The sequence below is a fragment of the Vombatus ursinus genome, unplaced genomic scaffold (genome assembly GCF_900497805.2).
Source record: "Vombatus ursinus unplaced genomic scaffold, bare-nosed wombat genome assembly UNPS02011649.1, whole genome shotgun sequence".
Lineage (NCBI taxonomy): Eukaryota > Metazoa > Chordata > Mammalia > Diprotodontia > Vombatidae > Vombatus > Vombatus ursinus.
This window is the reverse complement of record NW_020951427.1, coordinates 215,765-242,802: the sequence shown is the minus strand read 5'-3', so window position 1 is coordinate 242,802 and position 27,038 is coordinate 215,765. Positions and strand designations below refer to the sequence as shown.

At 41.0% G+C, this 27,038-nt stretch overlaps 2 protein-coding genes across 4 annotated transcripts in view; one reads left to right on the top strand and one right to left on the bottom strand.

Annotated features, from left to right (window-relative positions):
• Positions 1-10,857, bottom strand: part of LOC114039176 (zinc finger protein 425-like) — a 32,338-nt gene extending 21,481 nt beyond the window's left edge. Inside the window, exons 1-4 of the mRNA XM_027856853.1 lie at positions 10,783-10,857; positions 3,031-3,150; positions 2,624-2,989; positions 264-390 (exon numbers count right to left, since the gene is read on the bottom strand). Coding sequence (XP_027712654.1) covers positions 264-390; positions 2,624-2,989; positions 3,031-3,150; positions 10,783-10,857 — 688 coding nt within the window. The remainder of the gene's footprint in view (positions 1-263; positions 391-2,623; positions 2,990-3,030; positions 3,151-10,782) is intronic.
• Positions 1,399-27,038, top strand: part of LOC114039174 (oocyte zinc finger protein XlCOF6-like) — a 30,018-nt gene continuing 4,378 nt past the window's right edge. For 2 of the 3 annotated variants that reach the window (XM_027856849.1, XM_027856852.1), the window contains exons 1-6: positions 11,282-11,362; positions 14,893-15,010; positions 16,734-16,860; positions 17,900-18,058; positions 19,982-20,101; positions 24,209-26,725. In XM_027856849.1, the coding sequence (XP_027712650.1) occupies positions 16,827-16,860; positions 17,900-18,058; positions 19,982-20,101; positions 24,209-26,292 (2,397 nt within the window). In that variant the 5' untranslated portion in view covers positions 11,282-11,362; positions 14,893-15,010; positions 16,734-16,826 and the 3' untranslated portion in view covers positions 26,293-26,725. Of the gene's footprint in view, positions 1,517-11,281; positions 11,363-14,892; positions 15,011-16,733; positions 16,861-17,899; positions 18,059-19,981; positions 20,102-24,208; positions 26,726-27,038 lie in introns of those variants that run through there. The other variant, XM_027856850.1, reaches the window with a different exon arrangement.

The window sequence follows — 27,038 nt, the reverse complement described above, 5'->3', positions numbered from 1 at the left end:
TTTCAAGAAAATAAATATTTCATTTCCATGTGTTAGTCCACATCTACAGTTTGGCTAGAAACACAATGTGTACACATCATTTCTCTGCATAGACTAGAAGCTCCTTGAGAGGAGGGACAATGGCTAATTCATCTTTGTATACTCTACAACAACTAATATAGTGCCTTACACATAGTTACTACTCAAAATGTTTGCTAAATGAGCTAACTAGCAGTATTTGATCCCATTAGAATCACTCTCAAAGTATAATGAACCTTTCTTACCCAAGGAGATCAAGGTTTCATAATTAGTCTTCATCACATGCTTATAAAGTTCTTTCTGGGACCATTTCAGTTTCTTCCACTCATTCTTTGAGAAATACACGGCCACATCATCAAATGTCACAGACACCTGGAATCACAAACATGATAATAACTAACATTCATATAGCACTTATTATGTGCCAGACACTGTGCTAAATGTTTTGCAGTTATCTCATTTGATTCTCACAACAACCCTGAAGAGATAGGTGCTATTATTATCCCCATTTCACAGATAAGGAAAGAGGCAAACAAAGGTCAAGTGACTTATCTAAGGTTACTCAGCTAGGAAGTGTCTGAGTCACATTTGAACTCAGGTCTTCCTGACTCTAGGCCCAACACTCTAGCCATTGCACCACCTAGTTACCTCTTTTTTTCGTGGTATTTTTTTGAAAGACCAATCAGGACTACCCCTATCAGAAAAGGGATTACAAAACAGTTTTTTCTCATTATATACTTTTAGCATCTTAAAATTGATTTTAGCATTCCAGCATACCCCTTGAGAAGATACATCTAACTAAGATATCTGGAGATCTTTTTCCAATTGCAACAAAAATCGGAACAGATTTCTCTCTCTCTCTCTCTCTCTCTCTCTCTCTCTCTCTCTCTCTCTTCCTCTGGTACACACACACACACACACACACAGTCAAAAAAGTCCATTAGGTGACTAAAAAATAGACCTATTGGTATTTAGAGCCTTGGCAGAAGAAAATTAGAAAAATTAAATTATCTCATCAGAACCACAACAGCTTCTCACCACTAAGTGGTAAAATCTCTATGGGCATTTAATAAATGCTTATTGATTGATTGACTCGGGCCCAAGATAGTCCTCTGCTCCATCTTCCTTTGCCTCTGCCATATTTTAAAATTATTTATGAAGGCCTTTCCTTTAAAAATAGAGTACTATGTTTTCAAGTTACATTTTATGCATACTTCTCAGTGTTTATTTTCATTATTTGACATAAGCATTCCAGGGGAACATCTAGAGAATACATCTTTCAAGAAAGCATGGGACCTTTTTCCAACTGCAAGCAAAATGTTGGCAGCAAGTACTGATGGCAAAGCAGAGTCATGCTGCCCAAAATAGGACCCAGGAGGATTGACAGAAACACAGGCCCCTTAGTGTGTAAGGCCTTGGCTGAAAAGTACTAGAGGTACAGTGATCTCAGCAGGACCACAACACGTTCACAGTGCTAAGTGACAGTTGTAATAAAAAGGTATGGTTTCAAAATATTCATCTTCTTATAGCTCATTAATGGGTTTCTTATATGTAAAACATGCCTAATATCTTACCTGTAAAGATATGATCAATCATCATTAATCTGTCCTCAAAGAAGAGGGAAATGAATAAGAAATCCAACATTTAACAAGAAAAGAATTAACCAGTTTGGAAGAAATGGAATATATTTGCATGCCTAATGTGAAACTAGTTCCAGTTTCCCAGGTTAAACACAGAGAGAAAGAGAGAGAGAGAGAGAGAGAGAGAGAGAGAGAGAGAGAGAGAGAGAGAGAGAGAGAGAGAGCAAAAACAGCTCTTTCAGGATATGAAAACAGTAAGGTAGGCCAGAGAGAGGGAAATCTCAGTCAGTTTACCATTTGTGAAATGGAAATGAGGGGAAGGCTGGTAGGAGAGGCAGAACTCCTGGCAAAAAGGGAAATAGGATTAATTGGTAAGATTGTTAAATAGGCCATTTGTGTAGTGCACAAAGATGCTTATATTTTTTCTATCTAAAGTGTTATAGTAACTGGCAAATGGTTGCTTCCAAGGCTTAAACCTCTGGTATGACAAGTTTAAGCCTCCCATGACCAGAATTTCTGTCAAAATAGTCTTCTTTATCATTGAATGAAATAATATATGTAAAGAAACTATTAAACTTTAAAGCACTAAGTGGATATTAGCTATTATTATCCTCATTCCCTATAAAGAGAAATTTGGCGCTACCATCCAGGCTGTCTTGAGATCACAGTGTAAAGAGGGTTGGACAGAGAGCCTAAAGATCATGGTTCTGGTTTGAGCTTTGCCCCCAAAAGCTGAGCTAATAGAGGGCTCACCTCTTCTGGGCCTCAGTTTCACAACTGTTAACATGAATGGCTTGGGCCAGAACAGGTTTCATGTTTGTTGCCCGGATTGTCAAGATGCACCCACACACCATTACTAGGCAGTGTCCCTCAAATTGCCCTTTTCTCCCAGTCTCCAAAGTCGTAGGCTCCCCTCATTCATCTATGCCTGAGCAAAGCTAGAGCCGGGGTCTCTCCTGGACCCCAGTCTCTTCCTCACTGCGAGTATCCTAGGGAGATGGGGGTTGTGCGGAGAGATCTCTCACCTTAACAGGAGTCGCCTTGGCCATGGTTTTTCGTCTGCTTCCCGAGCCAGAGGACGCTGCAGCTTCTGCCCCCGCTCCCCTTCCTCCCCTCCCTCCAAGATTGGGCATAGCGGAATCGGACAATCTGGACCCTTCTCCGCCCACTCTCCCTCCTGCAATGCGGTCGGCTGTCCACGGGGAAGGCACGGAATCGGGAGCCCCAGAGGCTGGTGGCGGTGCCGGGTGCCAAGGGGGAGTCGAACTAGTGGCAGGTCCGCGCCCAGGCCCCCGGGCTGGGCTGCGCTGCTCCCGCTCTCGAAATCTCCTTCCACCCAGCTCTGGCTCTGGCTCCCGCTTGCGCTCGGGCTCCGCCTGAGTCCTCAGCACCTGCACCAGGACTCAGACCTCAGTGGTCTCCTACTGCCCACGACAGCTGTTGCTGGGCCCACGCGGTGCATCCTGGGACTCTTGCTCCTTTTCCACCCACCCCAACTGACCTCCCTGGAAGCAGCCACTTGCTGGGAACTCTTGTCAAACAGTGCCTCTGGCTAGAAGAGTAAAAAAAAGGGGGCGTTGGTGGCTTGCTGGACCAGGCTACCTACCACAACAGCTGCATCTCATGCCTAAGCAAAATAACAGATTCTCATTGTTAACTTTCCTCTCTCCCCTCAAATCTTTGCAGTTTGTCTTTCAACCTCCCCACTCAATTGAAACTGCTCTCTCCAAAGTTGCCAAATCTGATGGCCTTTTCTAGGGTTTCATCCTTCTCAATCTTCTCGTCTGCAATTTTTTTTTTTTTTTTTTTTTTTTGGCTGTTGACCATACTTTGTTCTTGAATGCTCTCTCCTCCCGGGATTTTCTGGACTGTTTTCTCCTGGCTCCCTTACTACCTGTCTGACTGGTCTCCCTCACTGTTCTTTGCTACCTCATTCTTCCCGTCACTGGACCAAACTCTACCCTAGGTGTTCTTCAAGGCACTGTCTGTCTCTCTGTCTGTCTCTCCCTCCACCTATCTCTGTCTCTTGTCTGTCTCCTTTTTTCTCTCTCATCAGCTCCCATGAGTTTAACTATCATTTCTATGCAGATTACACCTACATCAGCACATCCAGCTTAGTCTCTCCTGAGCATTTCAGTCACACATTGCCAATTGCTTACTGAATATTTTCAAAAGGCTGTCCCAAACACATCTTAAACACAACATAGCTAAAGCTGAACGCATTGTTTTCACCCTTAAGACAGAATCATCCTTCCATCATCCAGAGTTTAAAATCTCAGCATTATCCTGGACTCCTCATTCTCCCTTACTTCACATATTTAATCAATTGTCAAATATTGTTATTTCTGCTTTTACATCCCTCACATCTGCCTCCTCTCCATTCACATTAGCTACCTTAGTTCAAGCCCTCATGACCTCTTACCTAGATTATTACAACAGCCTCCAAATTTGTCTCTGTGTCTCAAAGTCTTATCATTCCACTCTATGCTACCCACTGCTGCCAAAGTAATTTTCCTTCAACACAGATCCAGCCTTAAGATGCTCTTCCTCAACCAACTCCAGTAGACTCTTATTACCTCTGGGATAAGATATAAATTTTTCTGTTTATCTTTTGAAGACCTGATCCCAACCTATCTTTCCAGTTTCAATGGACATTGCTCCCCCTCTATTTCTTTGATCCAGTCAAACTGGACTTCTCTCTGTTCTTTGAAGGTGGCTCTCCATCCCCCATCTCTGCACTTTTGCACTGGCTGCACCACATGCCTGGAATGCATTCCCTCTAACTCATAGAATTCCTTTCTTCCTCTAAGATGTAGCTTAAGCATTATTTTCTGCATGAAGCTTTCCTGATCTCTCCCCTACCATCTGCTTGTGCCTTGTATTATATAGTGCTTCCCATTAATAATATTTAATGATTTTGTATATATTTGTATTTATTTTATATTTACACTGTATTTATTTAAGTACTTGCTGATTCCCCCATTAGAACATAAACCCCTTGAGAGTAGGGACTGCTTCATTATTCATTCTTATATCCCCACCCCTAGCTCTACTGCCTAGCACAATCAGTTCAGTAGTTTCAGTTGTGTTCAACTCTGTTGTGACCTCAATTGGGGTTCTCTTGGCCAAGATACTGGAGTGGTATGCCATTTCCTTTACTAGCTCATTTCAAAGATGAGGAAAGTGAGGCAAACAGGGTTAAGTGACTTGCCCAGAGTCACATGGTTAGTAAGTGTCTGAGGCCAGATTTGAACTCAGAAAAATGAGTCTTCCTGACTCTAGACCTGATCCTCTATCTACTGTGCCATCTAGCTGCCCTGGCTAGCACATAGTAGGTGCTCAATGAATACTTGTTGACAATTGATTGAGACCTTGGAGGAGTGTGCAAAAATGGGTCTTAAGTGAACTGTGATTGTTGTCTGGCTTTAGGGAAATGCTTCATGATCTGCAGTTGTAAAGTATTCTTTGACACTTGGCAAAAAGTATTTCCAAAGGTCATTGATTCTATAATGAAGATTAAAAAAACTCTTCTCATTCCACCATGCTTTTTCCACATCTTCCTGTAAATCCTTCACAAGGGAGCCACTCAACATGATGGGTTTTATCTTCTTTATCTCCTGATGTTGAGTAGGTAGCAGTGGAGCCCTTGGGCTGGCGGTCATTTGTCCTTAACTCTCTGGAGCTGTTTCCACCCCACTTTATAAATATCTTTGATAACATTATATGTACCCACTTTTCCTACACACTCCTTTACTGACAATACTCAGTAGACTACTCAATCCACCAAGCTTCTCACCATTGCTCTTTTGGGTGATTAATAACTTACTTTGGAAACTGTGGTATTTAATAATTCAGAGCCATATCACATCACTAGAAGAATAGTAGTGTTCAAAAATGCCTGTGTTTTAGGGAGCAACTTGGGGTACTTAAATCATATTGATTTGTTTATGTACAGGAATAAATTTCTTTTCTTCCTTAACATTCTCAATTTCAACTGGTGTGCATAGGATACTAAAATCTTCATAGAATATTCTTCATAGGATTATAGACTTGGCAGGAACCTCAAGAGGTCATTTTGGCTTTCCCTTGCACATCTCAGGAAGAGAGAACTTAATTTTTCAAAAAGGGACAGATGTCTCATTTTTTAAGATCTTCACAGAAATTTCTAGAGCTTTCCTAGGGTTCTGAGTATTAATGAATAGGTGGGAGTAGATAGTCTGTCAGATTGCTTCTAGCTCAATAATTGGCTGACCCAGATCAACTACTTTGAATGCCAAGAAATCCCTACTTCTGCTTAATCTAAATATCTCCTATTATAGGTATATTCTTCTTAAGAACTAATTCTACTTTAAAATACTAAGAATATCTGCAGTTCTGAGTCATAGATAGAAACATGCTGGAAAACTCTTCTAACAATATAAAAATGCTTTTGGAGACATGGAAATAATTTCAGCTCCATTTCTTTTTATTTATCTGTAATCAGGCTTTTTCCTAGACTGATAAGGACTTTCCTAGAACTGATAGGGGCTGTTTTACTTAAGTGGAAAATGTACTTCTTTGGGATATACAGTGAAAAGAATATCAGAATTCAAGTCGGAAAAAGAACTCTGAATTTGTAGTCAGAAGATTTCTGTTGGATCCTGGCTCTGCCACTCATTACCTGTGTGACTTTGGGCAAGTCCATTAACCTCTCTGGGTCTCAGTTTTCTGTGAAATGAGGTGGTTGGACTAGATGACCTCTAAGGTTCATTTTAATATGAACCTTTGAATCTGTCCCTGCTTCCTACTACTTAGGGCTGTCTCCTAATTAAGCATGAGGCTGGGAATCCACTTTAGTTCAGGAGCCTATCACCCCACTGACAATCACTAAGAATACATACCATGATATAAAGACATTGTAACTGCATTTTCTAAATAAAAAAACAACATGTGTTCCGGAGTTATAAATTTATGTCTATGAAAAAAATCTTAGAAAAATACAAAATTACATGATTAAATTATGTGATGCACAAAGCTTCTGGATTAAAAAGAATCTTTCAACATAATTCTCTCCCAAGCCATCACCCCCCACACTATCTACCCTCTCCTTTTGATCTTGACCCCTTTGTGAACCAATTTGACTCAATACTGCTCTCTTCTCTGAGGTTCCTTCCCCCTTATCATAATGCCGATTTTGCCCTGCCAGGCCTCTGCTTTGGAACACTCCCACTTTCTGCTGCCTTCACTTCTACTTTGTGGCTGAATAAAACTGGAGGAAACCACAAAATTGTGCTGAATCCACTACAAATTTATGTTATATAACCTCAATTAGGCCTTCATTGCTGCAAGGCAATCCTTTTATACCTCCCTAATTAATTCACTCTCTGACTTAACACAGAGACTCTTCCAAACCTTTTCATCCGCCCTCATACCTTTCCTCTAATGTCAACCCCTCAGCTAAGACTTAGCTTCACATTTTACTTGGGGGAAAAATTGATTCCATTCCCCAACAGGTCGCTCTTCTCACTTCTTCCTCTCCTCATATCACTCTGATGTGTTTTGCCATTATCTCCCCCTCATTCCAGTCTCTAGTGAATGAATATGGTAATGGAATTCACAGAATCTTGAAGGTCTTTCCAACCCAACATGCCTACCCAGGAAATGCTTCAGCAATATACTCTCAGCAACATTAGGGGTCATCCAGCCTGTTTAAATGCTTCCAGTGACTGGGAAACTACTAGCTCACAATATTGCCCCTTCCATTTTTGAAGGGCTCTGTTAAATAGTTCTCACCTATGTGCCCTGCCTTTGGGGCAGAGAGATTTGTGGAAAGAGCTGACCTTGATTCCCAGGTTTTCCTTGCTTACCCTTCTGAAGGAAAAAAAAAAAAAGACTTATAGGAGATCAGTAACATATGAAAGAGACCAGAGAATTGAGAAAGGAAAGGGACAGCAAGCCAATAGATAAGCCGACATAACATATCAGAAGATCTGGACTGATCATATGTTATATGTGCCACAGTGGGAGTCCCCAAGTCAGTGATCTGCTCCAGGACTTCTTCTTTTTTTAATTTTTTTGGGGGGGTTGGGCAATGGAGTTAAGTGACAGCTAGTAAGTGTTATGTGTCTGAGGTCAGATTTGAACTCAGGTCCTCCTGAATCCAGGGCTGGTGCTCTACCCACTGAGCCACCTAGCTGCCCCTCAGGGCTTCTTTTACTTCCTAGCAAAGGCATCTTCCCCTTACAGTTGGCAGGAAGAACTAGTTGGTCTGCACTCTTTTTGTTACATTTAATGTAGAGCTCGTTAACCTAAACTTGTTGGCCATCAGAAATGCTCAACAGTATTGAAGGCTTACAAATAGAGTGAAAACAAGGGAATGAGAGCGTTCCTTGAGCTATAGATACTAAATGTTTGACCATAGGAGGTAATCTTAGGACTGGAGCTGCTAGCACCAAGTGGAAGAGAGGTATAACACTGTTACAAGCCTGGCATATAATTCACGATTCAGCTCCTCCTAGAAACAAATCACGGGGCAATGAGAACTGGCAGCAAAAGAGTGGATAAGAATGCTTTCATTTTCAAACTGCCTGCAACTGTTCTTGGCCAGCTGGGTTTGAAAGAAAAGCCTCTCTTCTCACAGGGAAAGTGAACAGAAAGTCCAGCCTCCCCAGGCACACTGGCAGCTCAGCTTACCTTGCTCACTAGTGCCTCCTGCTGCCTACCTATAATCTACCTTTCTATAATGCCTACCATTCAATGTTCTATCTCCTGTACCCTCTCTGGAGTTACACAGAGAACAAGGCAAATCTTCCATGTGTCAACAAAATTGTCCTCATCATGTTCCTTGTTCTTCTACCCCTCAGCCCCATCCCACGCTCATTATCCCTTAATACTGCCTGCTGAAATCTCATCCATCCCTCAAGGTCCAGGTCGAATTCCATAGCCTCCTTGCAGATATCAGCATTGCAACTAAGAGGAAGTGCTGAGTACCACAGCCAAGGGGTAGAGGTGAAGCTTAGAATCATGATTTGAATCAGCACTATAGCAATGGACAGCCCCAAGTACTTTGTGTTGAGCTGTGTAGCATTCACATTATAAGAGTCAGTCAATCAATTGATCTTTTCTAGGTACTGAGGACACAGATACAAGATACTCTCCCATTGGTAGATCCCTGTCCCAGCTTCAGAACTTCCGGTCTGAGGATGGAGCCATGCCTGCCATCCTTCATTCCTCTGCCAGCTCTGCTTTTGACCCTCTGAACTTTTGCCACCATACCTCAGCAGCCTTCTTGCCCTGACAGTTCCCTCATCCCCTGGGGTATTCTCACTCTGGAACACTCATCTGTCTTGGCCCCCTTCTCCCAGAACATCTGTTTTGAGAAAGGGCCCAGGCCAACCATCTCTCATGCTTCTTCCAGCTCTCCAGAATTTGCCACCATGTCCCAATGCAGGAACCTTCCTCTTGCCTTTTCCACTCACTTTCTCACGTCATCTCCCTCATTAGAACATAAGTGCCTTGAGAGTAGAGATTGTCATTCTTTTTGCTTGTATTTGTATTCTCAGAGCTTAGCACAGTGTCTGGCACATAGTAAATGCTCCATAAATGTTTCTGGTCTTGATGCTATTCTCAGGAAGCTTACATTCCAATGGAAGGGTTGGCATGTTTTCAACAAGTATGGCAGGCACAAAGCCCTGAGGATATAAAGGCAAAAATGAAACATTCCTTGCTCTCAAGGAACTTATATTGTATGATAGTTGTTGATGGCTATTAATTTTATAACTTAAAATATTTCAAAAATGAAGTACAGAACAAAGACTAGAACCAGTCTTCAAGGATGGAATAAGCATCTAAGACAAAAGCCATCAACAGGAACAGGAGATTAGAAAAGAATATAGATTCATAAGCTTGAGAAAATATATAGAAAGAATCAAAGGAGAATTGGGATTGAAACTCATCATCTTTTCCCCAAAACATCTTCCCTTCTAGTCTCATCCATTTCTGTCAGTGACACTTAGGTACTATATCTCGAAGTCAGCCTTTTCATTCTCTATATCCCTCTGATTATATCCAATCAGTCACTTCTAGTTGCCCAGAGAAAGTACTTCTGGCCATTCTTTCCCTCTCTCTGTGTAAGTGCCAGAGAGGTTTTTCAGCTTATTGGACCTAAAGGTTGATAGCTCCATCAGGAAGAAATTCAGGAGATTTTTTTTTAAACTCATGAGATTTTTGATGAGGTTGAGCCATGAAACTGTGTCCAAGTGTGGATGTCAGTATGAAAACATATCGGAAAGCTGTGAAACTGGCAGTGAACAGAGAGCCTGTACAATTGAAAAAACTGAATATTCGAGGAAATACCATTCAGTTCTTCATCCTAACATACAGCTTGCCTCTAGATACTTCACTTGAAGAATCCTGAAGTGTTAGAGGAAATTATTTTTGAAACTATTGTATATGTTTAAATTAATTAAATTCAACGTAGTTAATAAGCACATTTAGTTGTTTTTTGTTAATATTCAAAGTTAGGTTTTTAATAATATATTCAATATAAAACATCCTTATCTTGTCCTTTAAGTGTATGAGCAATACAATAGTTTTGAAATGTCTTAAATTATAAAATGGCCATCTACAACTATTATAGAATGTAAGTTCCTAGAAGCCAAGGAATGTTTCATTGAGGATGTTGAACCAGATGTGAAATCTAACAAAAAGAAACCAAGGTCAAGAATGTGGTCATGGCAGAGGAAGAGGGTGTCCTGGGGGTTAACATTCTGTGAATGCTGTTATATAAAATATTTCAAATCAAAATATTTTAGCAGTCAAGTTTCATTTACAATGTCAATTTTTAATAAGTACAAACGTGTGTGTGTGTTGGGGGGGAGGGAATCCAATCACTCACCAAGTAACAGCTGGTTCTTCCTTTGTATTGTCTCTGGCATCGGCCCCTTTCCACTCCTACTGCCATCATCTTTATCCAGCCTCTCTCTCATCACACCACCTCCACTTAATTTCTTTTAACTGAGTCTTCTAAATGAGAATCTTTGTCTCCAGTTCTCCCCAACCCCCCCCCCCATCACAGCTTCCAGAATAATCTTCTCAATATATTGTTGGCACGCATCACCCTCTGGTCTAAAACCTTTTCAATGACTCCCCAGCCTCTCTGTCATCAATCATGGTGGAGATTTTCCCCAATTTGGCCCCCACCTACTTTTCCCACGTGCCCTTTCACTTTCCCTGCATTTCTGGCAGGTTTGCTCCTCGTTCTTTCAAAAGCCAGTCCCATTCTCGCCCCTGAATCTGTCTTCGTCGATGTTTCTTGGCCCTGGACATGAAGCTCTCATTTGGTCTAATCGGCCCCAGATGCCCCTTTATTCCTCGGGCCCGCAGGAGGCGCTGCAGGACAGAAGCATTTCCCGGGATGGGGCGGGGGGAGGAGAGAAGGGGTGAGGGAGAACAGATTCCCAGGATGCCCAATGTATATCCCTGGCAACGGACAGCTTCGGCCGCTGGCTGTGCGAGGGGAGGAGTGCGGCTGCGCGGAGCGGAGCAGCGATGGAGGCGGGGGGTGCAGAGAGGACAGGGTACCGGCTCGCTTCTCCGCTGTGGCCCCTGCCCCGCCGCCACCCGCAGGGACGCGGGAGGAGCGCGGGCGCAGGAGTGGCCGGAGACCCCGCTGCCCTTGACTGCGGAGCGTGGCCGGGGGGAGGGAGCGGGAGAAGCGGCAGCTTCCCCGGGACCTGGGAAGGAGACCAAGGGCCATGGCCGAGACGGCTCCTGCTCCTGCTCGGGTGAGATACCCCACCTCCCCCACGCGTACGGAGGGGAGTACCGCTGGACTGCAACACCCAAGGGCGCCCGGGCCCCGTGGGGGTCCTTCTTTCCCGAGGCCGGGGGCTTCTTGAAGTTCCCAGAGTCAGGAATGTGGGAGCTGACCCTACCCTCCAGAACACGAACTTGAGTCTCCCGCGACCCGACTTGACTGTGGGTTGGTTTGGGGGTTTATTTATGGAAAGGAAGACTTGTTTAGCTATGGACATTGGGACAAAGGGACAGTTTGGGGTGCCCTCTTACGGTCCACTTATTCACAGCCAAGCCACCATTTATTTGTACAGTCTCAAGAGAAATTTGAAGCTTATTTGGATTTAAGGCCTCTCATTTTATGGATGAGAAAACTGGAGCCCAGTGAGATGAAGTGACTTGTTTTTAAGTCACTGAATCATTAAATAGATTATTAAATGATTTTAACGGTGAAGCCCGGCGTAGTGCCATGGTCTTGACTTCCAAGTCAAGATTTTTCCCTCTAGGCTGGTCACTTTGAAGCCGATTCGGGTGTCAGGGTCGAGATCCTTTTCTAGGAAACAGTATTTGAGTAATGTTTTCACAAAAAGAGAATTCTCCCTGGGCCTCCTGCCTGCTTCTGCATCCGTTTTCTTAACTGCACTGCATGTCTGTGGGAACCTGTCTTGGTCTCTCTGGATTTGAGGGAATCTTTCATTTTGCTGAGGACAGGGGATACCTTCACTAAAATCCTCCTGATGTTTTCATTAGGACATGGAGATGACCCTGTTTTCTCAGAAGTCCCTCTGGGCAAATAAATCTAATCTATGTGACAGCCTGTCAGATACTTAATTACAACTATCAGGTCCTTCTGATTTTTTTTTCCAGGGTAAACACTGCCATTTCCAGCAACCTATCCTCATAAGATATGGATTCTTCTGGATATTCTGCAGTTTGTCAGTGATTTTCTTAAGATGTGGTGCCCAGATCCTTGATACATATTTATTTTAACAGAAATTTTGGTTTTAAAAAGCAAAAGGAAGTATAGGGACTTATAGGCTTAAGTCCTGGAACCAGTTTTCATGATCTCAATTATACCTCTGTTAGCTAGAGCTTGTCTTAAACATTAAAATTTACATTGTACACTACTCAATTTTCTTGTTTAACATTCTTGCCAGTTTTATATTGCTCATCTGTCTCTCCCTATTGTGTGATAAATGCAATGTCTGTTCAGTCAGACCTACTGAGATTTGCCTTTCTCATTCTTCTTATACCTTGTAACAGGTGTTTTTGCTTTGTTTCCACGGGAGATCAGATTTTCTGTACAGTTGACACTTAAGCATTTCTTAGTTCTTAAGAATGCTTTGAGAGGTATACTAATGAGATGGAGATGGGGGCGGGGGGAAGTGTCTCAAAACTAAGCCTGCAGTCAAGAGGGCAGAGAGCCTAGTCTTTGGTCAATTTTCATCAGTTGCTACTTGTACTTCTAATCTGATTAACAGGAAACCAGTTCTCTAGCTGTCTCCTGTTCCCCATGATGACAAATAAGAGTCTTGACTCAGAATTCTTCCTTTCCCATGAAACAACAGGGATGAGACGTTTTGCCTTAGACCCAGAACAAAGGTTTCATGACAGCCACAGGATAAGGGGAGTACTCCCAACATTGTAGGTTCACAGCATCTCTTGTTCTTTCAACCTGTCCTAATGTGATGGGGGATTAAGGCAAGCCTTAAACATCTCGATTGCCCTTCTGGACCATTTCCAACTTATTAATGTTCTTTTTAAAGTGGTGCCCAGAACTGAACAAAATACTCCAAATGTGGTCTGAGAAAGGCAGAATACAATGATACTGTCACCTTATTCCTAAAAACAATGTCTCTTTTATTGCAGCCCAACATTGCATTAACTTTTTGGTTGCCACATCACACTGCTGACTTATTTTGAGCTTTTAATACACTAAAACATTTCAAGTTTTATTTAGACAAATTGATGTCTAATCATTCTTCATCTTATATTTGTAAAGATGATACAAGTATAAGACTTTACATTTGAATTTCATATTTTTACATTCAACCCAATGGTCCTAGATTTCATCAAAGCATTTAATAAAATCTCTTATGAGAGATGAAGAGATGTACATGTATGTAGATGTATGAGTGTACAGTGAGAATTCAGAACTGCAGGGGCAGCTAGGTGGCACAGTGGATAGAGCACCAACCCTCGAGCCAGGAGGACCTGAGTTCAAATTTGGCCTCAGACACAATGCTTATTAGCTGTGTGACTCTGGGCAAGTCGCTAAACCCCAACTGCCTTGCAAAAAAAAAGAAATCAGAACTGCTCAATTTAACTAATTCAAAAAACTGTTAGTGTGAGAAGACGTTGCCTGTGTCTATTCAAAAAGTTGTCCTCTGTCCTAGTTTATTCTATGTTTTTAAAAAGTAACTATTTGCCTAAAAACGTCAATGGCATGTTTATCAAATTGACTAATGACATGAAGCTGAGAACTCTGTCTGGTACTTTGTGTGACAGAATCGGAATCTAGACAGCTGATAGAGTAAATTGAATGTCGGAGTCAGGAAGACCTGAGTTCAAATATAACGTCAGACATTTGTTAAATGTGTGACCTGGGCAAGTAACTTAAATGCTGTCTGTCTCAGTTTCCTCTTCTTTAAGATGGGAATAATGATAGGACATGGTCCCAATCTTGTGAGAATCAAATAAGAAATATTTGTAAAGCACTTTACTAATCTTAAGGAACTATATAAGTGCTAGCTATTGTTATTAGGAATATTTTAACAGACTGGGAAGGTGGGCTGCCTCTAGTCCAGTGAAAGTTAGTAGTAATAAATGTAAAGTCTTCTACTTGATTTCAAAAATTCAACTTTACAAGTACAGGATGAAGGGAGATATAGTTAGGAAGCATTTCATAGGAAAAAGATCAAGTGGTTCTAGGTCAGCATTATTATATTTTAGTCAAGTAAGCTGTGATCTTATGCTTGGTTGAAAGAAGATAGTGTCCAGAGTTAAAGTCTTATATTCTGAACTGATCAGATGACACCTGGCTTATCATGTTCAATTTTTAAGGGACATTGACAAGGTGAAAAAATGTAGAGAAAGGCAACCAATAGAATTGGAGGCTTGAAACCATGCACACACAAAAATTCATTGAAGAAATGCTATCTGTTTAGTCTGGAAAAAAAGAATCTTTCAGTGTGACATGATAGCTTTCTTTAACTTATGCTGCTTGGCTTCAGAGAACAGACAAAGGTCAAATGGATGGAATTTATAGGGAAGTAAATTTCAATTCAACATAGGAAACAATTAGAATAGTCCAAAAATGGTTCGAAAGGCAGATAGTGAGTTTCCTTTCATTAGATGTCTTCAAACAGAGGTTGGAATTTCTTGAGGAAGTTGTAGAGATGTGTTATGATTTGGACTGAAGTTGTACTAGTAAACTTTTAAGGGCTCTTCCAACCTGAAGATTTTATGATTATTTCTTAAGGGTGAGCATTATATCTAAATTGTATTTTTGTCTCCTTAGGGCTTAACTACTGGCTGTTTGGATGAATGAATGGTACAACTGATAGTGTGACTGTGCAATTGGGAGGCATTGATAAACACAAGCCATCATGGAAGTTGCTGCTTCTCAGGCATTATAAGTGAGCAAGAACTTGAGAATGTACTATGGATTACTTGGGGAAGGGAATAGGAAGAAAAGTGAAAAGGATGGGTTAAAAATGGAACACAAAAACAGTCGTGTTAACTTAGTTTGATATTATTTGATAATAGATTTTTTTCTCATCAACTGAGGTGGGGCTTGAGAGTGTCTCTGTGAAGGCTCCCACCCCTGGGCTCTTGGGGAGGTTGACTAGGGATTATAGATTCTTCATTGCTTCCATTTTCCCAATTTAAAGATAAGTTTGAAGCCTATTTATCCTCTATTTTCCAATCCCCTTCTCTTATAGATCAGGAAACTTAGAAGTATCTTTCTTGACGTCATACAATTTCTCCAGACTTGGCTAGTCTGATAATCAGATGACAGATATGTTTAGTCAATAGGCCATTCTCAAAGCTTCCAGCTATAAAACCTTGCAGCATTCACAAAACTTCCAGATATAAAACCTTGACCAGCTGGCATAGCTTTCAAGAATCCAAAGTGCTTTCCTAATAAAATGAAGTATTGGGATATGACTTAATTGGAAATTACTATAGAATAATTTGTCAATTTAATAACCCTCCTTTGTTTCTTCCTAGCTGGTATTATTCCTGGTATTATTTTCTTGGTCAATTAAAACATTTTGAATTTACTTTTCATGTGATTAAAATAATTTAATACTGATCATCAGTATCTCTGCAGGTAGGGCATTCAGTTTATCTTGTACATGGTGGTAATACTACTAAGAGCTCATATTTCTGTGGCACTTTAAGATTTACAAAGGACACTTACAACAACCTGGTAAGATAGTATTAATATAGTAATAAGTATTACTGCTGAGATAGTAATAAGTATTACTACCCCCAAACTGTGGGTGAATCAAAGGAGAGATACTCACAAGCAGGCTGCAGTTCATGACCAGTACCTACTTTCATACAAAAAAAAATGGCATAAAAGATATTCAGGAAATATGATTGGAAAAGGAGGTCAGCCATTCATGTAGCAAGAGCAACGAATAACAGAGGAATAGCCCAAGTTATGTCTTGGTACTTAGAGAATGTTGATAGACCGGAAGCATGATGCTGCGTAAGTCCTCTCTATGGGATTGTTTATGTTCATTAGAGACCCATTCAAATATGGACATATCTCCATTGTACAGATGAAGTTAGTTGAGTATTGGAGCCAGAATTTAAACCATTTTACATGATTACCAGTTTAGTGTCAACCAAGTTCACACATAGTGAATCTCTTAGATATACAGAGCAATGTCTTGAATGCCCAGCTCAAGGTAAAATCAAACCTTTTATGTTAAAAGTGATATTTGCCCACTTAGCAAAGAGACATTTTGATGGCTCTCATGAAATAATTTTATCTAATAATTCTCCTAAGGCCAATGAATAAAATAGATAACAAATGAAAGCCTCAGAACTCTAGGGCACAGTTGAGAGGTTAATTTGACTTATTTGAAGTATTTGCCAAGAGTATTTTGGTTATAGTTGGGAAATGAGTCCCAGATGTTTTAGAAAATATATTCCTGCATGTTCTGCTGAAATACTACAATAAAATCCCCTCAAAATGCTGAAAATATAGCCTTGAAGGAAGAATTTTATAACCCTCTGTCTGAAAAGAATGGCTTTGATAGTTTAAAAAAAAGGCAATAAATTGTATAAGAAGATGCTGGGGTAACATTGAAGTATTAAGTGTGTCTACAATGTTTGTGATTCCAGGCATTCTTGACCTTTGATGATGTGGCTGTGTATTTCTCTGAGAAGGAGTGGGGAAACCTGGAAGAGTGGCAGAAGGAAACCTACAAGCATGTGATGAGGACGAATTATGAGACCTTAACATCCTTGGGTAAGATGAGCTAATTGGAAACTTGTTAGGTATTTCTCATCAAAGTGCGTGCTGGTTTCACATAGTATTCAATAGACATCTGTGTCGTGCCTGTATGCTAGATGGTGTGGGCGCTATAAAGACCAATGAGACAAAGTCTCTGCTTTCAAGAAGCTAACAATCTAGTGAAAGCAATCAACAGGATCAATCAATCAATATACATTGAGTTTTTAATAAGTTATTTAGGGGGAAAAACTATCAAAATGGAAATTTCCTAAAAGAAGGTAAGGTAAAGTTTGGCGTGTCCAAAGATGTCGATTGTTGTTGTTGTTTGTCCTTCATTCTCGAAGAGGACCATAACATCTGGAAAGTAATGCCATGACTTGCAAGTGAATTGGATTTAAGTGAAGGAGAGCTGTCCAGCCTCACTCTCTTCTCTGGAGCCACCTGGATCAAGTGGCAAGAGATAGATCAGGACACCTGGAGATAGCCCTGGATGCACTGGGAGACCTTGGCCTAAACAAAGCCTAAAGAGGAGGAAAGGGTTAATGGATTTTGCCTAAAGGTATTAATTGGTTGACTTGTGTGAAAATAAGTTGAATAGAATGAATATGCAAGAAGAGGTTACCCAGTTAAATGAGAGAATGTGGAGAATAAAAATGTTTATGAGATTTATTATGTAGACAACAGGACACAGCCAGTACCTCTATCTGTGGTTTGCATTTTAACACTTAACTCAGTAAACCAATCAAAGAGTTGCTCTTTAAGTCTCAGCTGAAAGCTACAACCATTTCAAGTAGATGGTAATGTTAGCTGATTGTAGATATACTGCATGATACATTTTAGCTAGAATTAGCTACATTCTCATATCTTTGGGCAGTGATTCATATCCCTGATTGTGGCCATGATCAGCTGTTCCAGGACTATTCATTTTCTGGATGTATCTGTTCTTCTCATACGTTGTCCCTCTAGTCAATCAAGGAAAATAAAATAACTGTGAATATATTTGCACAGTGAGTGTTCTGAGAATCAAAATTGCCTCTTTTTGGCCTTTCTGCAGACCATGCTGTCCCAAAACCAGACTTAATATCCTGGATTGAACAGGGTAAAGAACCATTCATCAAAGATCTGGTAGATTTGAAGAGAAGAGAAACAGTGGTCACTTGTGATGATGATGGGGAATGTAACCTGGAAAGCACTGAGGGGTGGAAGTTTTTTGGTGAGTATGAAGAGATTAACACCATAACATCTTCAATCCTTTTCGCTAAGTACTCAAAATATTTCTTTTTCCTTGGACTGGATTGAAACTCATATGTAGATAGCACTGAACTTAGTGACAACTGACCAGTAGAAATCAGAATACTTAATCCCTTTCTGTAACTTTTGACATTGTTGACCAACAAACACATCCTACTGGAGCTCTTTGTCCTTGATTTCAGAGGTGTTATATTCTCCTGATTTACTTCTTATCTCTCTAACTTCTGTCTCCTTCATTGGGTTCGACTAATATGAGTATTCCCACCTAATGATCTTGGGCAAGTGATTTAACCTGTCTGTGCCTCAGTTTCCTGATTTATAAAATGAGGGGATTTGATTAGATGGCCCCTAAGGTCCCTTTCAACACTATGCTATGATCCTAAGAACTCTAAAAAGGACCTGAGAGTTATCCATCCATTTAGCTGAAATTTCATTTTAATAATAAGGAATATATATGTGATATGCCTTCTGTGAGTATATTCACTCATTTGCTGACTGATTATATATTTAGAGCACCAGCAGCTTTCTAAATATTTTTAGAATCCCAAAACCATGATTCATATCATCTTCATTTTTCTAAAAAGAAACAGATGATTCTTCTTGGACCTCAGCTGGAAAGTCCTTTCAGGAGTTTTAAACAATGAGTATAAAGATACCCCCTCCCAAGGGTCCTCAGAGGAACTTTGCCTTCCTTGTCCCACTGGGAATAATAATTCCCATTAAAATGACCCAAGGTGAAGAACTCAAGAGTCTGGATATAGCAAAAATAAAAACTTGATGAGAAGGAGCAACCCAAAACCCTAATAACTTAAGGTGAGGATTTTTATAGCAGTCTCTTCTATTTTTGGCTGCAATTTCCCAGCAGTTTAATAAGCTTTGGTCACTTGGATTTGTTATTCTGAATCAGAGTGAGGAGGAGTTGGGTTGGAGGAGGAGGAGGATTATACTGATAGCTAGCATTTTTATGGAGGCAGCTAGGTGGCTCAGTGGATAGAGCATTGGGCTTGCAATTAGGAAGACCTTGAGTTCAGATCTGGCTAAGATATCCACTAGCTGTGTGACCCTGGTCAAGGCACTTAACCTCTGTTTGCCCTAATCGACTGGAGAAGAATATGGCAAACCGTTCCAGTATCTTTACCAAGAAAACTCCATACAGGTTAAACGTTTTACAAACACTATTTCATTTGATCTTCACAACAACCTTGGGAGGTAAATGCTATTATTATACCAATTTTACAGATGAGGAGACTGAGGCAAACAGAGATTAAATGACTTGCCCAAGGTCACACCACTAATAAGTACCCAAGGCCAGATTTAAACTCATGCCTTCCTGACTTAAGGCCCAGTTCTCTATCCACTGCATCACCTAGTAGCCTCTGAATATGTGGATATCACCACCTATTACTATTATTAATAAATATATCTTACAATCAAATTTCACTTTATAATGTACAAAGGGCTTTCATATATTATTTCACTTTATACTTATAGCAGCTCTGTGAAGTAGGTAAGGGAAATCTTATCCTCATTTTACAGAAGAGGAACGTGAGGATAGGTTGTATGTCCAAGCTCACTTCATTGTATGCTTTCATCTAAATTGATGGAAGTGGTTGTGGCTTCTCCAAAATCACATTGGTAGAAAATACCTAAGTAAACTTGAATGCAGGTTTTTTTTTAATTTTTTGTTGTTAAAGTCCAATTTTCATTGGACTTCATTATAGAGCCTCTCATTCATTTATTCAACAGACATTTCTTTTTAAATAGTAATTTAATTTAATAATAATTAATAGTGTAACAGATATGCATGGTCAAACAAAATAGATTTCCACAGTGGCCATGTCCAAAAATGTATGTCTCATTCTACCCATACTGTTCTCTTTCTCAGAGGTGAGCCTACCACTCCTGAGGGCTGATGATTTCCCTTGGATTAAGCAAGGCATCGAACCACTTATTTTGGATCAATCGTACTTAGAAGAGAGAGCAGACTCAATATGCCCTGTTCCAGGTGAGCAAATAAATTAAGTCTTTTCAAGATCTAGGAGAATAACAATGTTAGTAAGTTACCCTCCTTAGTTCTCTCTTCTTGCTTTTTAAAAAATTTTATTTTAAAATAATTTGTCATAACACTGAACTTTAACCTACAAAACCAACCATATCTACATTTGCAACTATTTACATGTAAAACTGAATTTCTGCCTACATGTTCATAAAACATCATCACTTGTAATCTCTGTATCCCTATACATTCTCTGTCCATTTTTTTTTGTTGTTCAGTCATTTTCAGTCATGTCCAATTCTTTGTGATCCCATTTGTTATTTTCTTGGCAAAGATGCTAGAATGGTTTGCCATTTCCTTCTCCAGTTCATTTTACAGATGAGGAAACTAAAGCAAACAGGGTGAGGTGACTTGCCCAAGGTCACACAACTTGTAAGTGTCTGAGGCCAGATTTGAGCTCAGAAAGATGAGTCTTCTAGACTCCATGCCTAACATTCTATCTACTCAGCCACTTAGCTGCCTCTCTCCGTCCGTGAATCTCTGTATTTATACATCTACTTTTCCATTATATTATTGTGGTCAATATACATACTATTGTTCTCTTTTCTTTGCCTTTTTTCATCAATCTTTCCAACCATGACCTCACCTCTCACGTTTCTATCAGATAACCTAACCTCCTACATCACTGGGAAAATTAAAAACATTAGATGTGGACTGCCTCAGTTTTATTCCCCCAGTCCTCAAACCTTTTCAGTATCATCATCTGTGTTCCATTCATATAATGGGTCAAAGATTCAAAGTAACATGTGGGTCCAATACCAAAGTTGTTTTTTTAATAAGCAACTTTATTGTCCATATAATAGCTTGGGGCATCAGATGAGTCACACTCTGAAGATGACCTGGTCTAACCTACTGTGGTCCCACAGGGCCCTCTATTCCCAATATCTCTTCCCTTCCCAGAAATCCCACCATCTCCTGTCTCTCTTTATGTTACCCATTCTCCATCCTCAGCAATCCAGGACAACTCAATACTTATTTATAGTTTTTCATGGTGTGCTTGGCCCTAATCTGTAAGTTAATTTTTGGCCAGGAACAGAAATTGTCACAGAAAATGAATGAGTCTGCAGGCAAATGCAGTATATCCAGATCCTTTAAGGACATGATTTTAGTAATCCTAATAAAAATTATCTGTCTTTTATTCTAATGTCATTTGTGTTGGACAAGTAAACACACAGACTACACCATTTCTTAGGAAGGAGACACAAGAGGGCTTCTAGCAGCTCTCTCACTAGGAGGTTTGCTTTTGATCCCATCAGACAGGAAGACAGGAATGGAGTCATAATAAGGGGTTAAATAAGCTTACTTTATTCTAGTCTAGTATTCTCAAAGGGAGTTTGCTGATAATGGGAGCTCCAACTCCTACAGCATTCCCCAACAACCTTTCTCGCAGGGGCCAGTGTGAAGAGGGGTGCAGGTACCCTTCTCGATGGGGTAAGTCGAGACCAGCACAACTTGTGCACTCCCCTAAATCCCCTCAAACCTCAATGGGGGCTGGTTGAGGCAAACACACAGATTCCCCCTCCCAAGCCTTGGTGGGGGCCGATCAAGGCACGCACAGCATTCACCCTGCACATTCACCTCTATGGGGTTCCCCAGTCACTGACCAGTGCCCATTTGCTTTATAGGGCACTGTCTAGAGAAGGCACATTGCCAGCAATAGTCTCACAATTTTACCTCACTTCATCCCTTGCTGTGCAAGTGTGGTAGAAACTGTTTTGAACCATGATCGTGAGAACTCATATCTAACACCTGGGAAGTAGAGATTATTATGGCTATGGATCCTGGGAAGAAAACGCTAAGAAAGAATAACAAAAAATCCACTTTACACACACTAAAATTCACCTTCCTTACAATTTGATTTGAATAGAGCTCCACAATCTGGTATAGTGGAAAGACCACTGGATTGGGAGTCAAAGGATCTAGGTTTGCATCCTGCCTCTGCCACTTATTAGCCAGATTTCCTTAAGCCAGTTAGTTTACCTTTCTGGGCATCGGCTTACTTCTTTTGTAAAGTGAAGGACTGGGAATTTAAAGGCAAATTTAATTGCTAGATCATGAATTCTTAAGCTTTTCTGTGTCAGGACCCCTTTGGCAGGCTTTTCAAACCTATAGCCACTTCTGAGAATAATGTGTTTTTTATAATTCATAATTGTAGGAAATGTTAAATTATAGTTAGAAGTGAGTGAAAATAAAGTAATGTTTTTCCATCCGAGTTCATAGACCACTTGAAATCTATCCAGAGACATTGTGATCACTGGACCTCAGCTTAAGAATCCCTGTGGCAGCTGATCTCTGAGGTCCCTTTAAAGCCCTTAAGTATTTGATCCTAGGTTCACATTCCAAATATCCAAATGTCATTCCAAATATTCTTCCAGCACCCCAGTTCCCATGCCCCATATTTTTAACCCAGTGTCCCTTCAGTAATGGTCTAAAAATACCTCTAACTTAATTCTAATTTCATTTAACCTTATCCTAATATTTACTAAGGCAAATCCCTCTTCCTACTCTTTTAAGCCTATTCCCTCCTGTTTTTTCCAGAATCTTGTTTGCTTTAGGAATCATCCATTCTTTCTCCTGCATCTTCATCTGTCCCTCACCATTGGCTCCTTCCTCTCTACCTACAAACATGCTTAATGCTCAATCCAAAAGATGCCTTCCTTTGAGCCTTCTAGCTCATTCAGATGCTTCTTATCCCATCTCTCTTCTGACTTTCATTACTAAATTCCTTGGAAGTGTTGTCTATACTTAGTTCTTCCACTTTCACATTGTACTTTCTCTCATCAGCCTGTTATGATGTGCTTCTGTCCTTACCATATTACTCAAACTATTCTATTGAAGGAAGGAAGGAAACAAGCATTTAAGTGCCTACTATGTGCCAGCAACTGTGCATGCTAAGCACTTTACAATTAGCACCTCATTTGATCCTCACAACAACTTTTTGAGGTAAGTGCTATTATTATCCTTATTTTATAGTTGAGGAAACTGAGGCAGACAGAGGTTAAGTGGCTTGCCCAGGGTCACACAGCTAATAAGAGTCTGCATTTGAAGTCAAATCTTCCCAATTCCAGGACCAGTGCTCTATCCACGTCTGTACCTGGCTGCTTCCTAAAGGTCACCAATAGCCACAAAAACCAACATCTTTTATGCCTATCCTCTTTGACCTTTCTGTAGTTTTTTAGCATTGTAGACCATCTCCTCCTGGATCTCTTCGCTCTTTATTTCAGAGATGCCACTGTTTCCTAGTTTACTCCTTACCTCTCTAACCATTTCTATGTCTCCTTCATTTGTTCCTTATCTTCTTCCTGAATCCTTAAGGTGAATGTTTCTCAAGCATCTGTCTTTGGTCCTCTTTTCTCTCGTCAACATTTTTTTTTCTCATAGCTTCAGTTTATGTATTTGGGCCTATTCTGGTTTCTCCTACTCTTCTGGTCTACTTTTTCTGTTACTTGTCTACTACAAGATAGCTTTGATTAAAACTACTTTCTAAAAGATGCAAATAGCACGTAATAGAGATTTGTAATTTTGTGTGTAGTTCTGTCTTTCTGTACTTCTATGGATATGAAAATGCTTATATTTGATATTTGATAAATATAGAAAAAAAGTTGCTACATATTGTTTTAAAGTCTTTTCATGCTGTTTAGTTTGGGAACATTACTGATTATATCATGCATTTGCTTGAATTCCCTAACAAAGCTCCTTAGTTAACTAGGCCTGAGCTTCTCAGTGAGGACACCTTCACATTGGACAGCATCCACTGAGAATACTGATCGTCCTTGGCTGACCCGGAGGACCTGGGAAACTTGTAGGGGTTGGGCTTTACATTAATGCACCCAGGGAGCCACAACTTATTGTTGCTTAGTCTCCATACTCTGACTATTTTTAATTATTTTAATGACAGATAATGAAAAGGCAAAGTTATGGCTTCTCTGGAAGTGAAGGTGAGATGGACCCAGATTCTTAGGATAGCCTTTGTTGGCTGTGTTTTGCTGTAGTAGTGATTTGGATAGATCATAGGTCATTCAGGAATAATAACAGGGTATTTGTTCATAATTCTAGAATGCCAGGGATGTGTGAGTACAAAAGAAGAGGAATTCCATTTGGATGATCATCAAAGCCAAGATTTACTTAGATCTTTACAACGGAAAAAAGGAAATCTTTGCTCCGTATCTGTTCAAAGAACTACCTTGAGATACCTCCACATTCAAAACAAAAACCCTATTTTTCTAAAAGCTCACAGCATTAAGGGGTCCTTCCAGAGGAAAAGAATCCCGAATCATAAAATCCCAGACCCCCTGGGCTGTCAGGAAGTCTGCCTAGGACAGAGATGCTTCCATTGCTCTGTGGCTAATAAAAGCTTCTGCAGGAAAGGTCACTTGGTACTCCACCAAGGGCGCCATGCCAAGGAGGAACCCTGCCAGTGTTCAGCGTGTGAGAAGCCATTAAGCAGCAAATCTAACTTCAAGCAAAGCCAGAGACTCTGCTGCCTAGAGAAGCCTTTCCAGTGCTACTGGTGTGAGAAGAGCTCCTGTCCAAAATGGAGTCCGCTTGCTCACCAGCTGGTTCACAGGGAAGAGAGGCCCCCATGGGGCCCCAAGGGAAGCCAAAGCTTCTGTTGCAAGGAGCTTCAGCACATACCCCGCTGGGGAAACCTGTTCCCCTGTGAGGAATGTGGGAAGAGCTGCTTGGGATCCTACACGCATACACATCAGGGCCTCCACAGTGGGGAGAAGTCATTTTCCTGTGGTGAGTGTGGCAAGGTCTTCACTTTGCACTCTATTTTCAGCGCCCACATGAGAATTCACAGTGGAGAAAAGCCCTTCCACTGCCAAAAGTGTGACAAGAGCTTCTATAGGAAAACCTCCTTAAAGTTTCACCAAAACTCACGTGATGAACAAATACCATTCTCCTGTGGCGAGTGTGGCAAGTGGTTCACCTGCCAGTCTAACCTTACTGATCACATCAGTGTCCACACTGGGGAAAAACCCTTCCCATGTCCCAAGTGTGATAGGAAGTACCGCCTAAAGAGAAGTCTGAAGGCACATATGAGACTGCACAATGGGGAGAAACCCTACCCCTGTGGCGAGTGTGGCAAGAGTTTTATCCATCAGTCCGAGCTCACAGAGCACGTCAGAGTACACGGTGGGGAGAGGCCGTTCCAGTGTCCTGAGTGTGATATGAGCTTCAGCCGGAAGTCATCTGTGAAAATCCACCAGCGTCTTCATAGCAGAGAAAGACCATTCTGCTGTAGCAAGTGTGGCAAGTGCTTCAACAAGCAGAACAACCTCAACCAACACATCACACTCCATACTGGGGAGAAGCCTTTTCAGTGTCCTGAGTGTGACAGATGCTTCCGACTAAAGATAAATCTGAAGGCCCATCTCATCCAGCACAGTGGGGAGAAGCCATTTTCCTGTAGTGAATGCAGCAAGAGCTTTACCCGAAAATTTTTACTCACTAAACACCTCAGAGTCCACAACAGAGAGAAATCATTCTCCTGTGGAGAATGTGGCAAAAACTTCACCCATCAGTCTAAGCTCACCAGACATGTCAGAGTCCACAGTGGAAGGAAACCCTTCTGCTGCAGTGAATGTGGCAAGACCTACAGCTATCAGTCTCAGCTGGCTGTACACATCAGAGTCCACAGTGGAGAGAAGCCATTCTCCTGCAGGGAGTGCGGGAAGAGCTTCATCCGCCGATCTCATCTCACCAGTCACATTGGAGTACACCGAGGGCAGAAGCCCTTCTCCTGTGGTGAATGTGGCAAGAGTTTCATGGAACGGCCAGAGCTCACTGAACACATCGTGGCCCATAGTGGGGAGAAACCCTTCTCGTGCAGTGAGTGTGGTAGAATCTACAGCCATCGGTTTCAGCTCACTGAACATAGCAAAGTGCACAGCAGGGAAAAATTATTCCCATGTCCTGAGTGCAAAAAGAGTTTCAGCCACAAGCTTGCCTTGAAAGTGCACCAGCAAATACACATCAGGGAGAGGCCATTCTCGTGCAATGAGTGTGGCCGAAGATTTACTTATAAAGGTGCGCTCAATACCCACGTCACAGTTCATGCTGGGGAAAGATTCAACGGTCCTAAGCCAGACAAGGTTCCCAGCAGTGACAGCCCTTTGGATCATTATTGGAGTTAATGTAAAATGTACTGTACAAAAGATATGGTAGAACTGTGATCTGCTAGAAAGCCAGAACCGCACAAAGACCAGACCAATGTGTGGAATGGAGGGCTCCACCATCTGGTAGATCCAGAGTGTGAAGGGCCATAAAGGGTCTTCCTTCTGTAAGGAATGCTGCAATGCTGCTGCTTTGTCCTTTATGGAAAGGGGCATCTGGCCTCATGATGCTTTTCTTACCTTATTAAGGCCTGTCCAACGTGCTGAGGGAACTCCTTGTTCCTACCCAATATGCACATACCTCCAGACATAGAAAACCCTGAAATCAGAGCCTGAGTAATATGTGTGAATGAAAACTCCTCAGCTACTTCATCCCATCTGGATTTCACCTGTTCAGGACTATTGATTAAACTGAAAGGATTCTCTTTAGAAATTCCATATAAAAATCCCAGAGGTAAGTAGATTCCTAAGGGATTTTTTGATTTGTAAAAAATTAATTTGATAACATCCTTTTCATAGTTAAGATTCTTGAACTGTGGTCCAGTTTAGTTTCTGGTTATTAATGATTTATATAATTTATTTTCTGTTATGATTTATTATATTTCCCATTTATAAAGCGACTGTATAAGATCCTTTTTAAGAGAGCTAACATTTTTGTCCCTGTTTCCACCTTGAGTGAATCACTTAACCTCTGGGCCTCAGTTTTCCCAAGTGTAACATGGAGCTGGATTTGATGTTCATTGAGGTTTCTTCTCCGTAAGGCTCCA